The 14005-nt window shown below is 44.2% G+C and overlaps 1 protein-coding gene across 4 annotated transcripts in view; it reads right to left on the reverse strand.

Moving 5' to 3' along the window:
• Positions 1 to 14005, reverse strand: part of RAD51B (RAD51 paralog B) — a 730112-nt gene that overhangs the window by 58529 nt on the left and 657578 nt on the right. Inside the window, exon 11 of one of the 4 annotated variants that reach the window (XM_058429428.1) lies at positions 5610 to 6053. The exons of 2 other annotated variants lie outside the window; for them this stretch is intronic. In XM_058429428.1, coding sequence (XP_058285411.1) covers positions 6037 to 6053 — 17 coding nt within the window. In that variant the 3' untranslated portion in view covers positions 5610 to 6036. Of the gene's footprint in view, positions 1 to 5609; positions 6054 to 12417; positions 13571 to 14005 lie in introns of those variants that run through there. One more of the 4 variants, XM_032179314.2, reaches the window with a different exon arrangement.

Genomic DNA, 14005 nt, shown 5'->3' on the forward strand with positions numbered 1-14005 from the left:
CATCAGCACTTGACTGAAAACACATGGAGGCAGCCCATTCAGAGCAGGAATTCATTATTGAAAGAATAATAAGGGAAAGTCTCTCTCTCTCTCTTGCAGGGAGAGCTGCTTTCTGGAAAAGTCACAGGGCTTTGAAGGAACGTGCATCATGTCTGGTAACAAGCGGCAGAATGGAAATGGAAGGGCACATTTCCAAAAGTCTTTTCACACAAGGCATGATGGTCTGGGGTCACTCAAACTAGTTGTTCTATCTTAAATGTGTCATGAAATCAGGCTATGGCTCCCTTGAACCCACTATCCCTTCCCAGAGTTACTTGTGTCTGAAAGCTCTAGAGGAAAAGTACCCAGAGTTAACTGGTCTTTCCTGGCTACCCCTCTATTTCAAAAGGTCACCTGTGGACTAAACTAGGCTGCAAAACTGTTTGGTCTTCCTTAACACTACCCCATAAATATTTGATGTATGCCAGGTAATCTGAGGGAAAGGTATATATAAGCGTGAATATGGAAGAAGGAAACTTTGCAAGCCCACTGGGTATAGCTGTGCATGCCAAACATTACAGGTGTTCACCAATATCCAGTTCCCCTTTCCTTCAGAACATTGAGGAAGTGGTACCTTCCTGCCTCCTGGAAGTTAGGAGTGGCTGCATGGCTGCACGGCCAGGAGAGTAGAAGGAATGTATATCATTTTTTGAGGGAAGGACTTAATTATCAGTGCTCAATCTCTCTCTCTTTCTTTCTTACTTTCTTCTCTCTCTCCCCCATCCACCTCTCCCTTCCCCTACTGTGGCAACTGTGGCAGTGCATGTTAATACTGAAGTGCAATATTGAGTCACACATGGAGAGCTTGTCTGGAGAGTCTCAGACATGCATGGATTTTGCAAGTCACTGAGATCTGGGAGGACTGTTTGATAGGGAACAAAACCAAATGTGTCCTGACTTATGTCTAGTGATTTATTGGTTTCCTCTCCTCCCAGATCTATTTGGAGTTTTGGAAAATATGTGTTCCATCTGAACCCTGCCCTCACTGAAATTCAGAAGTAGGCAGTGTGTTTTCTCTCACACTTAGGATGTTTGGCTGAGAAGTGTGATGAGTGCCTTCCCTCCATTTGTGCAAAAGAAGCCTCTTTGAATTCTGGAGTGGAATGAAGAAAGTCCTTTCACAGCCACAGGATAAAAGTGATGGTGATGATATTGAAAATAAAACTTGGAAAAAATGACCCTTCCAAATGGTTCCAAGACCAGTTTTTAGGCTAGAATCAGATATTTTGCACTTCTCCTTGCCTTCACTCACTTTTCTCCCATTACCTAATCCTTATCCTCCCTTTCCAGAATTCTCATTTGGCAATCCTGGTTTTGCTGGACAAACTTTTACAACCCTGTCTCTGAGCAGTCATTTTGCTTTGTTCACAACACACAACCTAAAAGACATTATGCACAGAGTTCAAGGCTCTCTGGGTTAATCCAAAATGTTCACCCTGTAGGCTGATAGGGACCACACATTTCTGAATCTTCACCAGGACTGCAATACCTTAATAGAATGGCCAGAAGGCTAGCAGGATTAGGGAGACAAAGTTGAACTTTGATACACACACACACACACACACCCCTAAAATATCTCTGAATTGCATCATTAATTACTTTCAGTAAAAGCAGATTATCAGCTCACGGGGAAGAATGCTACCTGTGTCCTTCTTTCTTGTGAACATTTCCTGGGGCAACTTTCCTGTGCATGTCTCCTGATCCTTAAAAATGGTGACAGGAGAAGGCAGTGATGGAGCCTCTACTATATTCTGAGCATCACTGCCCAGAGTAGAAGATCAAACTACTAGCATTGTTCCTGGTGATTCTTTTATTTAGAAAATATTCACTGAGTTCTTTCCTATTGTGTGTGTAGTATTGTGCTGAGTACTTTAGTGAACTGAGGATGAAGAAGAGTTGTGAACAGAAATATTATGTGGGCAAGGGATGAGAGAGAAAAGAGAGTAGAACTGCCTGAGTTAAAATCCACATTTCATCCTTTCCAGTGACAGACTGAACCTCTCTTGCTTCAGTTCCTCATCTGCAGAGAAGGAATAATACAAAATTCTACCTGTAAGATTACTAGAAGCATTAGAGAAGATTGTATGTGTAAAGTGTATGTCAGACACGCAGCAAGTGCTCTATATCAGAGGCAGTGCTTAGGTCCTGTCCCTGCAGCCTGGTTTGTGGTGAAGGCCTGGAGGGCCTTGGGCAGGAGAGTACTGTATTGGTTTGTCAAACACTGGGTATAGGGCACTCTCTTAGTGTTTCTTGGGGTCAAAAAGGTAGTTTCAAGGAGGAGCCACTTAATTTTTGACATTTGGGATCAGGATATGTCTTCCTCTTGCTTTTTTCAGACACTTTCGAGTGATCCATTTTAATGTGTGAACAATTCAGCATTTTTTTTCTTGGCAAACGATGGAAGTGAAGAGAGAACAATTAGGAGTTGCAGAGAACAGACAGCATCTTGCTCAATGTAAGGGAGGAAAAGTAATATATTTTCCTCACCTATCTCAAGGTTTGTGGCTGAGAGCGCCATAAGAAAACACAGATTAACAAGAGAAACACATATACATTTACCTTTTTCTTCTTTTAAACTGAAAGTACCTACTAAATGACTCAACCAAAACCAAAGCGCCTTTTATGACTTCACCATGGACTACGAAGGGGTTCTCAAAAGAGAGTGCAGCCCTCCCAAATCCAGAACCACCCCCAAAGAGAGTCAAAAGAAAGACACAGATAAACCCCCCAAGAGCTGGCAATAGTTGGTAGGATAGCTGGAAATAGGGTGCAACCCACATTTCTGTCCAGCCGTATTCTTGAGTTCCCTCCCCTAAAGTTGGTTGGGGAACTCAAGACAGCTTGTATGCCCCAACAGGGAGAAAATCAAACCAAGTTATCAGGACAGAAATTGAGACAAACAAGGAAAGAGACAGCAGTCCCTGGGAGGGAAAGGATCAATAACAAACGAGTACCTTAAAGCCAGATTTAGTCAGAAAGTCACAATATAGACATTTTTTTTTCCTGCTAATCTGAATTTGGGAAGGAAGGGACAAGGAGAAATTTCTACCTTCTCTCTCGACCAAGCACTACAGACAGAGATCTGGGAGAGCTGACTTTGATAAGAATTCTAATTTTCCCAGCTTTTTGTCAGTTGCCCCAGGATCTCATCTGCAAGATCCAGGATGAGTGGGGTGTCTCAGTCACCCCATATTGGGCACCAGAAACTGTAGGGGAGAAAAAGTAATATCTTGCATGAACCCATTGCAAGGTTCATGGCCAAGGCCCCCATAACAAAAGACAGATTTACAAGAGAAGGCCGGGCTCACACCTGTAATCCCAGGACTTTAGGAGGCCGAGGAGGGCAGATCTCCTGAGGACAGGAGTTCGAGACCAGCCTGGCCAACATGGTGAAACTCCATCTCTACTAAAAAAAAGTACAAAAGTTAACCGGGCATGGTGGCACATGCCTGTAATCCTGGCTACATGGGAGGCTGAGGCAGGAGAATTGCTTGAACCTGGGAGGCAGAGGTTGCAGTGGGCCAAGATCATGCCACTGCACTCCAACCTGGGTGACAGAGCAAGACTCCATCTCAAACAACAACAACAACAACAACAAGATTTACAAGAGAAAAGCATAACAATTTATTTAACGTAAGTTTTATGTGACATGAGAACCTTTAGAAATGAAGACCTGGCTGGGCGCGGTGGCTCATGCCTGTAATCCCAGAAATTTAGGAGGCTGAGCTGGGAAGGTGGCTTGAGCCTGGAGGATCACTTGAGCCCAGGAGTTCAAGACCAGCCTGGGCAACACAGTAGAGACTCTGTCTCTACAAAAGATAAAAAATTAGCCAGGTGTGGTGATGTCCATCTGTGGTCCCAGCTACTTGGGAGGCTGAGGTTGGCGTATCGCTTGAGCCTGGGAGGTTGAGGCTGTAGTGAGCTGTGATTGCACTGCTGTACTCTAGACTGGGAGACAGAGTGAGACTCTGGCAAGAAAAAAAGAAAAAAAAAAGAAGAATAAGAAGAAAGACCACCCCCAAACCAGGGAAATCTGTGTATTTTTATGCTTAAGTTTGATGAAGAGTAGATAGTCAGGCAGAAGTATGATTGGAGGACTAAAGAGTATGATCTAATGGGAATAAACTGGGGGAAATTTAGCAAGGCCTGTTTGTTCAGATTCTTCTCTGTCCCTGTGTCTTCAGAGATAAGGACATTCCTTTCCTCTGGGTAGAGAGTGAACACTTCAGGAATGAACATTTTACAACCTGCTTCAGGAGAGGAGGGGTGAGGAGAAGGTGACAATGGCCTTCCTGCCTCTGCTGTTTTTTTAAGGCCAAGGTGCCGGATTTTGGAGTAGTGTATCCTGAACCCCACCTCCAACTTCTCAAATAGTCCCTTGATGTTTGAAATTAACCAATTCATGTCATAAGAATCCACAGGAAATGTACATTTCCTGATTAAATGCGAAAACTCACCTTGGTTTTCACCAACATTCTATTGAACATCCCAAGTTCTCAAAATGTACCTCACTCAGAGGGAGACACATGGTCACAGCCTGGGACATCTGCCTGCTCTGCCTCTTCCAGGTCTACCCAAATCCTTCTTTCCTTCCGATGCGCAGCACACCAATACCTTCCCTGATTCACTCCAGCTGAATAAGATGCTCTTCCTATTGCCCTTGCTGCCTGGGGCTTGGATGTGATTCTGCTTTATATTATAGTTAATAGTTTGTAAGTCTTTTCCCATTACTTGAAGTACGTTTTTGGAGGGCAGGCACATACTGAGCTTTGTTTTCAAGCTTTACCTGAGCACTTGGTATGCACTCAACAAATACTGAGTCATTAAAGGACTCAGTCGTTCTTCATCAATCTTCATCAATCTGCACCTACTTGGTGCACAGCACTCTGCTGGGCACTCATAGGAGACATGAAATAGGATGAGACTTGATTCTAGCCCTCAATGCACTAAAAACCTCTGATGGAGGAGCAGGTACCAAGTGATTCTACAGAGGACAGCTTGAGGTCACTAACAACCTGGGTAAGATAGGTCACAAGGCCAAAGGCTGGAAAGATTTAATGCCTGGCTTTGAAGGGGCTAAAGCCCCCAGACCTTGCCCTGAACCCAGCCTGATGCTTCAATCAGAGCCTCATGGCAGTAGGAGTGCGTAGGCTGGGTGTTCTACTGGAAACAACTAAATTATCCTACGGGTCACCAATTGATTTATTTGCTAATTGACTGGCCCAGCTTTGGGCTTTAAATCTAAAGAAATCATTTCATCCTTTATTAAATACTGCATGAGTCTCAGTCTTTGTTCTGCAGGGCTATACACAATATACCAATGAAACTTGAATTTACACTACAATAGTTATGCCACTAATGACCTTCAAATGCCACTAATACCATACATGCTCCACTTCTCAGCTGGATCTGAACCTGTCAGTGAATTCTGAGCCCATCGACCTCCCTCTGACACGGAGTCGACCCCCTTGCCCATGCCCGCCCCCAGCCTCCCACATCATTCCATGATTTCATTTCTGAATCGGTTACTATTTGGAGACCCCAATTCCTTTACACCTACTCTTTTTATTTGGTAGACAATACTTTATTCGGAAATGTTCCCTCCTGTAATTACAAATCTTGTTAGTCATCCTCCTCCTCTCCCCAGGGGGATTGTGGGCTTTAATTAATTAATGTGGTTAAATCGCTTTGAGGTGCCTGGTTGAAAGGTGCTATATAAGTGCAAATTATTATTATGGCTGTTGACATCCCATGGCGGCAAAGCCCTCAGCCCTACACATCTAGAGACCTGAACAAAGGCTTCTTCATCTTCACCTTCCCTGCTAGGTCTGAAATCGCTAGCTCAATGGTTTAGGAGCAAATCTGTTACCATCTCAACAGCAATCAACTAATTAATCCCCATTATGTCAGCTTCCGTTTCCTTCTTCCAAGCAGTATGGTCCTGTTTTATTTCACAAATCACGCCCCCATCAACTCTAGACAAAGGTCACGGTATCCCTATGGCCTCTGTTGGCCTAAAGGAAAAAAAAAAAAGAGAGAAAGTTTGAAAAAAAAAAATTGTTATGAAATGCACTAACTTCCCACCAGCAACCTAAATGGAACTTTCCTCCAACAGCAGTCCTCTTTCATACCTATTTCCCACAGAGCCACTGGCCTCGCAAACCAGAGATCCAGAAACACAGCAGAAGTGTGGGTTAGGGTCCTGCAGCCCTGGCTTGACTAAGGATAGCTATAGACAAAAGGGGAGTGTCGCTGCACTGGGTGGGAAGAGGTCATCCACAGAAGCAAGCACCTCTCTTCAGCTTTCTCTATGACCCCCAAGTATCCTCTGAGAAAGCCAGCTGCCATCTGTAGCCAGGAAGCCCTCACAAAGGCAGGGGATCATGATTTAAATGTTTTGTGCTATACCTAGCACACCACAGTCCTTAACAAATGCCCAATACTTCCACTATGATGGTAGCCATTGAAAGCAGCCCTGTGGGGGAGACTTGGCCTCGCATAGGGATGCGGCTGACCAAAACACTCCTTACAAGGTTGTGCCTCACACCCTTTGTTCGAGTGGATGTGGGCAAGCCTCAGGGGGTCATGTCTTCATCTGCCTTCATTTATCCTCCCTATTGAAGGGCTCCTTCGGGACATCGGTCAGCCTCTGTGGGAAATGATTTGGAGAGCAACAAAAGAACCTGGGCTCTCTGGGAGGCCTTCAGAATTCAGCAAACATCTGGACATGGAAGGCCAGGTTCTCAAGCAGTCTAGCTGGGGAGATGTCAAAAGAGAGAAAGAGCTGTGTCTGCAATGCAAGCCCTTAGTTCTGTGGCGACATTTGTTGTAGAAAGACACAGACACCCCAGTAGGTAGATAGGAAGATTTTTCAAAAGCTCCTCTATTTGTCGGGTTTTGTGAGTTCAGTGCACTGTTTGTCAGTTCTCATAGCATGTGTGAGGAAACAGAAGTTTCACATGGCTGGCAAGCAGCATGTGATGGGTGTTCTGGCTCCGTGTGCACTATGAATGACCCAAGGTTGCATAAGCCTGTCCTAGTAGTTGCTGTTAAGCTGTCTGTTATCCTTGAAGTTTGTAAAGCCCTCATGGGTCAAGATGACTTATTGGATTCTCACCCACGAGCACATTTTAATTGACAAAAAAATTAAGCATTAAGTGGCGAAATGATTTACACTTCATCGGTGAAATTCAGGATCTGAACTCTTGACTCTCAACGTTCCCTTTATTGTTGAGTCAATCCATTTAGAACACATTAGTCAGCATGATTCAACATTCACCACTAATCAGCATTAGTGATGGAACTAATCAGCATTCCCCAGTGTCCCTGAATCTATCCTCAAATAGCAAAAGAAATTGGCTTCTGTCAAGAGACAATGGAATGCAGTTTTTGTCAGTATTCACAAGCTGATGTCCAGTCCAAGTCCCACGTACTCTCAGGAACCTACCTCAGTCATCCTACTTGGAATAAGTCTACTCCCTTTATCCTTCTATATTCCACTGTTTGAACCTTGGTAATAGGTATCACAGTTTGCCTTTGATTAAACTTATTTAACTACATCTCTCCTAACTAGATTCTGGGCTACTAAAAGGAAGGGACCCTTTTTTTTTTCAGCCTTATATCCCTTGACCCCTGAGCACCATGCTTTGTGAACAATAGATGCTCAACAAATATTTGCTGAACTGAACTCACTGAAATGTAGCTTAAATCATATTCCAGAAAGAACATGAAGTTCTTTGGAAGAGACTTTCAAAGAAAATCAACAACCTGAATTGATTTAACATATTTTGGTACTGTTACCTGGCCATTTTTGCAAATACAAATTGTTAACTCTGCAAAGATAGCCAAGTGGCTTCCAGGTTCTAAAAGAGGAATGTAAATCCAGTCTAACTATAGTCCAGGCCTTGGAATAAAGTTTTTCTCTATAACGTTATTCCAACTGATATTTTGTTTCATTTTTTTTTTTTTTAAAAGTAGAGACAGGCCGGGCGCGGTGGCTCACGCTTGTAATCCCAGCACTTTGGGAGGCCGAGGCGGGCGGATCACGAGGTCAGGAGATCGAGACCACGGTGAAACCCCGTCTCTACTAAAAATACAAAAAACTAGCTGGGCGTGGTGGCGGGCGCCTGTAGTCCCAGCTACTCGGAGAGGCTGAGGCAGGAGAATGGCGTGAACCCGGGAGGCGGAGCTTGCAGTGAGCCGAGATTGCGCCACTGCACTCCAGCCCGGGTGACAGAGCGAGACTCCGTCTCAAAAAAAAAAAAAAAAAAAAAAAAAAAAAAAAAAAAAAAAAGTAGAGACAGGAAAAAACATTTTGGAAAAAAAAAAAGTGTTTGGTCTATGACTTTGGACCCAAGTTCATGCCCTGTCTTGTGCTATAAGCAATAGTAGCTCTCATTGAAGTTCCTCTCTTGGATACTGCATAAAAGCAAAACACATACTAAAGTTCCTTCCTGAAGGAGATTCTATTTTGGGTGGGCAGAACAAGATTTTTGGATGCCAGTCCTTGGTGAAGTGATACCCTTTCTCTTCTACTTTAGAGTCTGGAACCAAAGAAGGTCCTGATGGCACTTTTTAATACATACAATATTTATGCTGCATTTTAAGAGTATAACTCTATTATGCAACAAGCCCAGCCCTGAAGTCTGTACTATTGCACCTAATCTCTGCAACTGGGCTCCTCAGAAAGGGCTGTGTCACCGAATATTTGTTTTCTTTTCTCATGATAACAGAATTCCCAAAATTTAGCTGGGTATGTGGCCACCCAGATTAATGACTACATTTTTAGCCTTTCTGATCATATATTTACAGACTGGTCAACATCATATAAACAGGAATAATGTGTATAACTTCTGATTAATGTCCTTAAGGGAAGGGGGATGCTTTCCCTCCTACCACCATTCTCTATCTCATGCACATCCTGCTACTGTGATGGAGGGCATGATGCTGAACCATTCTGCACCATGGTAACGGCAACATCCTAGGTGTGACAGAGCAAAAAGTCAGTGGCCTGGGGTCTTGGATAGACATATAGAGCTAAGCTGCCAAACCAGCTCTGGACTGCATTCCTCCTCGGCACTACATGAGGAAGCAGTACATCTCTATCATGTGTACCACTGTTAGTTTAGGTTATAGTTACACCTGGCCAAACTTACAGTCGAACTGCACTCAGGAACTTCGTTGAAGGATTATTGTATCAGTATGACCAACCCATTTTAGCTTAGAATTTCCAGATTCAAATTTCAGGACAGGCCTGAAGTATCTCAGCAGAGGCTCATGAAGCCTGAGAGATAAGCTGCCACAGGGGCTTCCATGATGGAAGATGAGAGGGCCCAAATCCACTTCGGATTTTCTCAAATCTTAGGCGCCCAGGCTGAGGGCTTAGAAAGGGCTACAAACCCAATTTTGAGGCAGTGAACATTACTTTACCTTTCTGGAACTCAGTTTCCTCAAGTGAGAATCAGGGTGATGGATGGGATTAAAAGCTTGCTTTCTGGGAAGTATTATATAGTTAACTTTAGGGAAATGAAGAATTTTTTTAAGAGAGAGAGAGATGGGGTTTTGCTCTGTCACTGAGGCTAGAGTGCAGTACATCTCTAAAGAAGGCATGAGAAGACTGCCTGTGGAAAGATGACAACAAACTTATGATTATACGAGGCTGCAGAGAAATTGGTCTACTATCTCCAGAACAAGTATAAATTGGTAAAAGTCTTTAGAGAGCAATTTGGGAAGATACAGTAAAAATGAAAATGTGCAGACACTCTGACCAGCCATTCCATTTTTTATATATACCTAGTGAAACTCTCACACCTAAACATCAAGAAACACAGGTAATAAAATTGTTACAAATAATCAAAATTTCCATAAGTAGGGGAGTGGGTAGCACGTGGTATATTCACACACTGAATGGATGTGGATATCTGAAGTGAAAGAATGTGACCTGTGTATCACGTGGCCTGTGTGTCATGTGACCTGTGTATCACATGGCTATATTACAAAAACAGTGTTAAGCAACAAAAGCAAGTTGTGAAATCGTGTACAATAAACCATTTATGCAAATTTCAGAATGCACTCAAAATCAATCATTATACTATGTGTGGATTCACATATATGTAGAAAAGTTTTTAAGAATGGAGAGGAAAGATGTAGACCAAACTCTGGAGAGTTTTCACTTTTGTGGAGGAATGTGGGATAAGGAGGGAGTGGACCAGGAATAGGTACAAAGGAGTCCTAACGTTTGTCAAGTTTCATTCCTGTAACTAAAAAAAAAAAAAAAAATCTGAAACAAATGGGACAAAATTTTAGTATTTACTTGGGGTGTTAGATTCACCTGTTTTCTTCTATGATTTTCTGTACTGTTCTGTATTTAAAATATTTTTTTCATATATTATAAAATATTTCCAAATACTGTAAAATCTCTCTTCAAGGCTAATTGCCAGAAAAAAAAAAAGTAAACAAAGCAGAGAGCCTCTGTGAGAAGATGTCATGGAGGGAGGGGATGTAAAGTGAATGTGCACAGGGGAGAAGAGAACTGAGCAGATAGAAGTCCTTCCTCTCCTTTCTCATCTCTCCGGGAGGTCCCACACTAAAAGGCAGGCAGAAGCAGCAAAGGACAGCACCTTGGCCTAGACAAACTTTCCGAGGCTGCAGTGGCACCTCGCAGGCTGGGGACAATGCGACAGGCCTGCTTTGCCTTCTTCTCCATGACCTCTGGGAGAGGAGTTCACTCTCTTTGCTCCATTGAGTTCCAGGGCTCTTTGCCCAGGCTCCCACAAGAATGCCAGGCTGTGCCAGGTGCAGAGGTGGTATTTACCAGGCAGACACCTCTGTACCTGGATGGAAATAAATTGAGAATCTTCTGGGTCACTTTGAGTCCAGAAGCATAAAACATTTTGATAGGTTACTGATTCAAACTGAAATCTGATGAACTCAAGTGGTGGTATTTGGGGGGAAATTTTTTTCAATAAATCATCCAGTTGGCTCAGTGACTAAAAAAATGGGGTGGGAAAACTTAACACAAGTTTGTGACAAGGGAACAAACAGAAGAGATAAATGCCTTTCCTGATACGTTTCAAAAGGTGATCAAACCGTTCTTGATTGCAAAAGCAAAGCAAGAAAGATGAGGCACATAGCTTTCCAGCTCTAAAAAAGATCGCTGTTACTTTGTTTTCTGTTTTCTTCTGCCACCCTATGCCAAGTGGTTAGAGATACGGGAAACTAATTTCATCTCCAGCACCTTCTCTGGACCTGTCTCAGGGTGCCCTGGTCTCCCCAGCTCCCGCTCCATGGTTTATGCTGCTCATTCAAACCTACACTAATAGACGACAGCCCCAGGATCCAAATTCAACCTGCCATACCTGACTTTGATTTTGCAAAAATGATATAAAAAGCACACTTCTGTCTTACTGAGGAACTAAGCCACTATCTTCTGTCCTGTTCCAAACAACCTGGCTTTTCTTTTACAAATCCTCCCCAGATCCCTGAGGAAAGGAGTAAAGGGGAGGCTGTGCTAGATCAACCCTTCATTCCCCTGGACCTCCCTTTCCTTAGGTTCTGTTTCACCAAGTCCGCAGGTGTTTGTGCCTATGAGCCCCTGAAAACCAGGAGGGCTCCCGGAGAGCTAGGACCTGGGTTTTCCTCTAGGCCTCCTGCAGCGCCAGCAACACAGCCCAGCTGCTTTCAATGACAGAATCTTTATTCTTGGCCTTGAGTCCCAGCTGTGTTCTGGGTGTCACAACATTTGGGGCTTGCTAAGGGAACAAAGGTCATGACCAGAGGAGACGTGGGTCAACCTGGAGCTCACTGTAACCTCCCTTTCCTTTCGGCTGCCAGGTGCTTCTGTGGGCACACACCATTAAAGGTGATTCCCAGAACCAACTCCTGCTCTTCCCTCTCCACTAGGCCCCAGCACACCTGAGCATCACTCTAAGAGGCTAGCCAAACTGCTGAGCTTTTTCACTTGGTGGGCACTGAGACTTGCATGGTGAACTCTGGGGACCAAAGGAAAAATTGATTCATGAGATTCCCCTCCTACCCCCACCTTTCCCAGTTCATTGCACAGAGAGGCTCAACTCTCTCTCTGCCTGGGATCTAGCTTCCTCTCAGAGTCCACACCCTCAGGAAACTGGTGGCTGTGAGCTCCCTCTCCTTTGGGGCCTAAGTATTTCCAGCGTCCAGGGCCCAGCATCCAGAGGCCAGGATCCCAGACAAACGCTGGACAGACAAAGAAGATGCAAACAGGATGGTATTACCATGTTAATGGCCTGAGTTGAGGCCTCCTGAAGATGCTGGGAGGAGGGGGGTTCTTTCATTTACTTTTTCTTTCTTCTTCTTCTTTTTTTTTTTTTTTTTTTTTTTTTTTGCAAAAGGAGAATAGTTCCGCTTTCTATTTTACTACAACAATAGCATGGACTGGCTCCTTCAAGTGTTTCAAAAAGCAGCCTGAGAAATCTCTAACCAGCCCCTCAGTCTCTCCAGCCTGCCGCTTTATTGTCCTTCCCATCCCAGTGAACAAAGAGGGGGGAAGGGTAGAAGGCCCCCAGTTGCTGCCTGTTCTCAGCATCCTAATCCTTGAGAACCGGTGAGGGAAATGGCCTGTGGAGCTAGTAAATCGAATTCTGCCCTCACCTTTTATTCCCTCCCTCTGCTTAAGCACTCGGGAGTTCTTCAGGTATTATAAAATCTCCGGGCTAGCAGGCCAGTAGGCATCTTGGGGCTTGCTAAGGGATAAAAGGCACTGAGGGATCATTCCCTGCCCCCACGGGTAGCCGGTGTGGTTGGCTTGTTTCCACCATCCAGGCGGCTCTAATGAAGACCGAACATCGGCCACAGTGGCTGGTGGCCTCCCTTCTAGTTGGCAGCACAGGAGCTGCCCTGTCTGTCTCTAAGTCCCTGGACATGGGCTGCACATCCCACCCAGAGGTCCAGGTGCCAACCTCCACACCAACTCGGGGCTCACCTGCCAGTGCAACTCCTCATGTAAGGAAAGCTACTTGGCCTTGACTGATGGTACCTTTCCAAGTTTTCCACCCAGGGACCAAGGGTTTCTTTGCTTTAAACCTGGGGAATCATGCAGGTGTCTTTTAGTTTGGTCATCTGGTAAGAAGGCAAAATTAGCTTTGATGTTGCAGTATGTGGAGATCTCAAGGGTACAACTGGGCTGAGCTAAGGGAATGATGAGTACATCCTCTCCTAGGAGGATCGGACAAAGCTGATGTGACAAGGCTGTTAGAGATCCCGCAGGATGGTTACAAGAATCTACATAAGAAAAACGTTTTATGCTGCGGCCCCCCCACACAAACTCATAATGTGTGCGGACATTCACAAACACACAATCACACAAGAAATATTTTATGAAATGATACAATATGTGTGATATAATCTGATATTTTTTCTTTTCTCTTTCTTCTGTCTTCTCTCTCTCTCTGTTTTCAAATGCTGGTTGTGGTTCATCAATTTCACTTCATGAGCCACCAGTGGGTTGCGACAGTTTTCAAAGTCTTGAATCGAGGTTAATGTTTTCATTTTCCAGCTGACAAAATCAAGGCCCAGGGATTTTCTCAAGCTCATACCAAAGCTGAAGGTAAAATCCAAAGGTTCTTTCTAGTAAATGAGGGGCCTGCATTTATCTGGGGACCTGCATTTTTTGTTTTCCCAAAGTCTTTGGGAGTACACAGCAAGAAGGCAGAGCGTGCCAAGAGGTTTGTTTTCAGGGGCATTGCTGGTAAAAGCAGAGGTGTTCCACTGCTTCTGGGAAACCTCAGAGAGGGATGTGTAGCTTGGGGGAGTGGGATAGAGAAAACAACTTAGAAAGCAACCAGGTGAGGTTCTGAGGTCTCCTAACCAAGCATTTTATTTACTGGTTGTTGTTCTTGAATTATAAGACATTTTCCTGAATTTTTCTCTTTGCTAGACACAGCTCCAGGTCAGCCTCCTTTAGAGATCCACTTTCTCCCCTGTTTTCCAA

This window comes from Hylobates moloch, unplaced genomic scaffold (genome assembly GCF_009828535.3).
Source record: "Hylobates moloch isolate HMO894 unplaced genomic scaffold, HMol_V3 SCAFFOLD_16, whole genome shotgun sequence".
Classification (NCBI taxonomy): Eukaryota; Metazoa; Chordata; class Mammalia; order Primates; family Hylobatidae; genus Hylobates; species Hylobates moloch.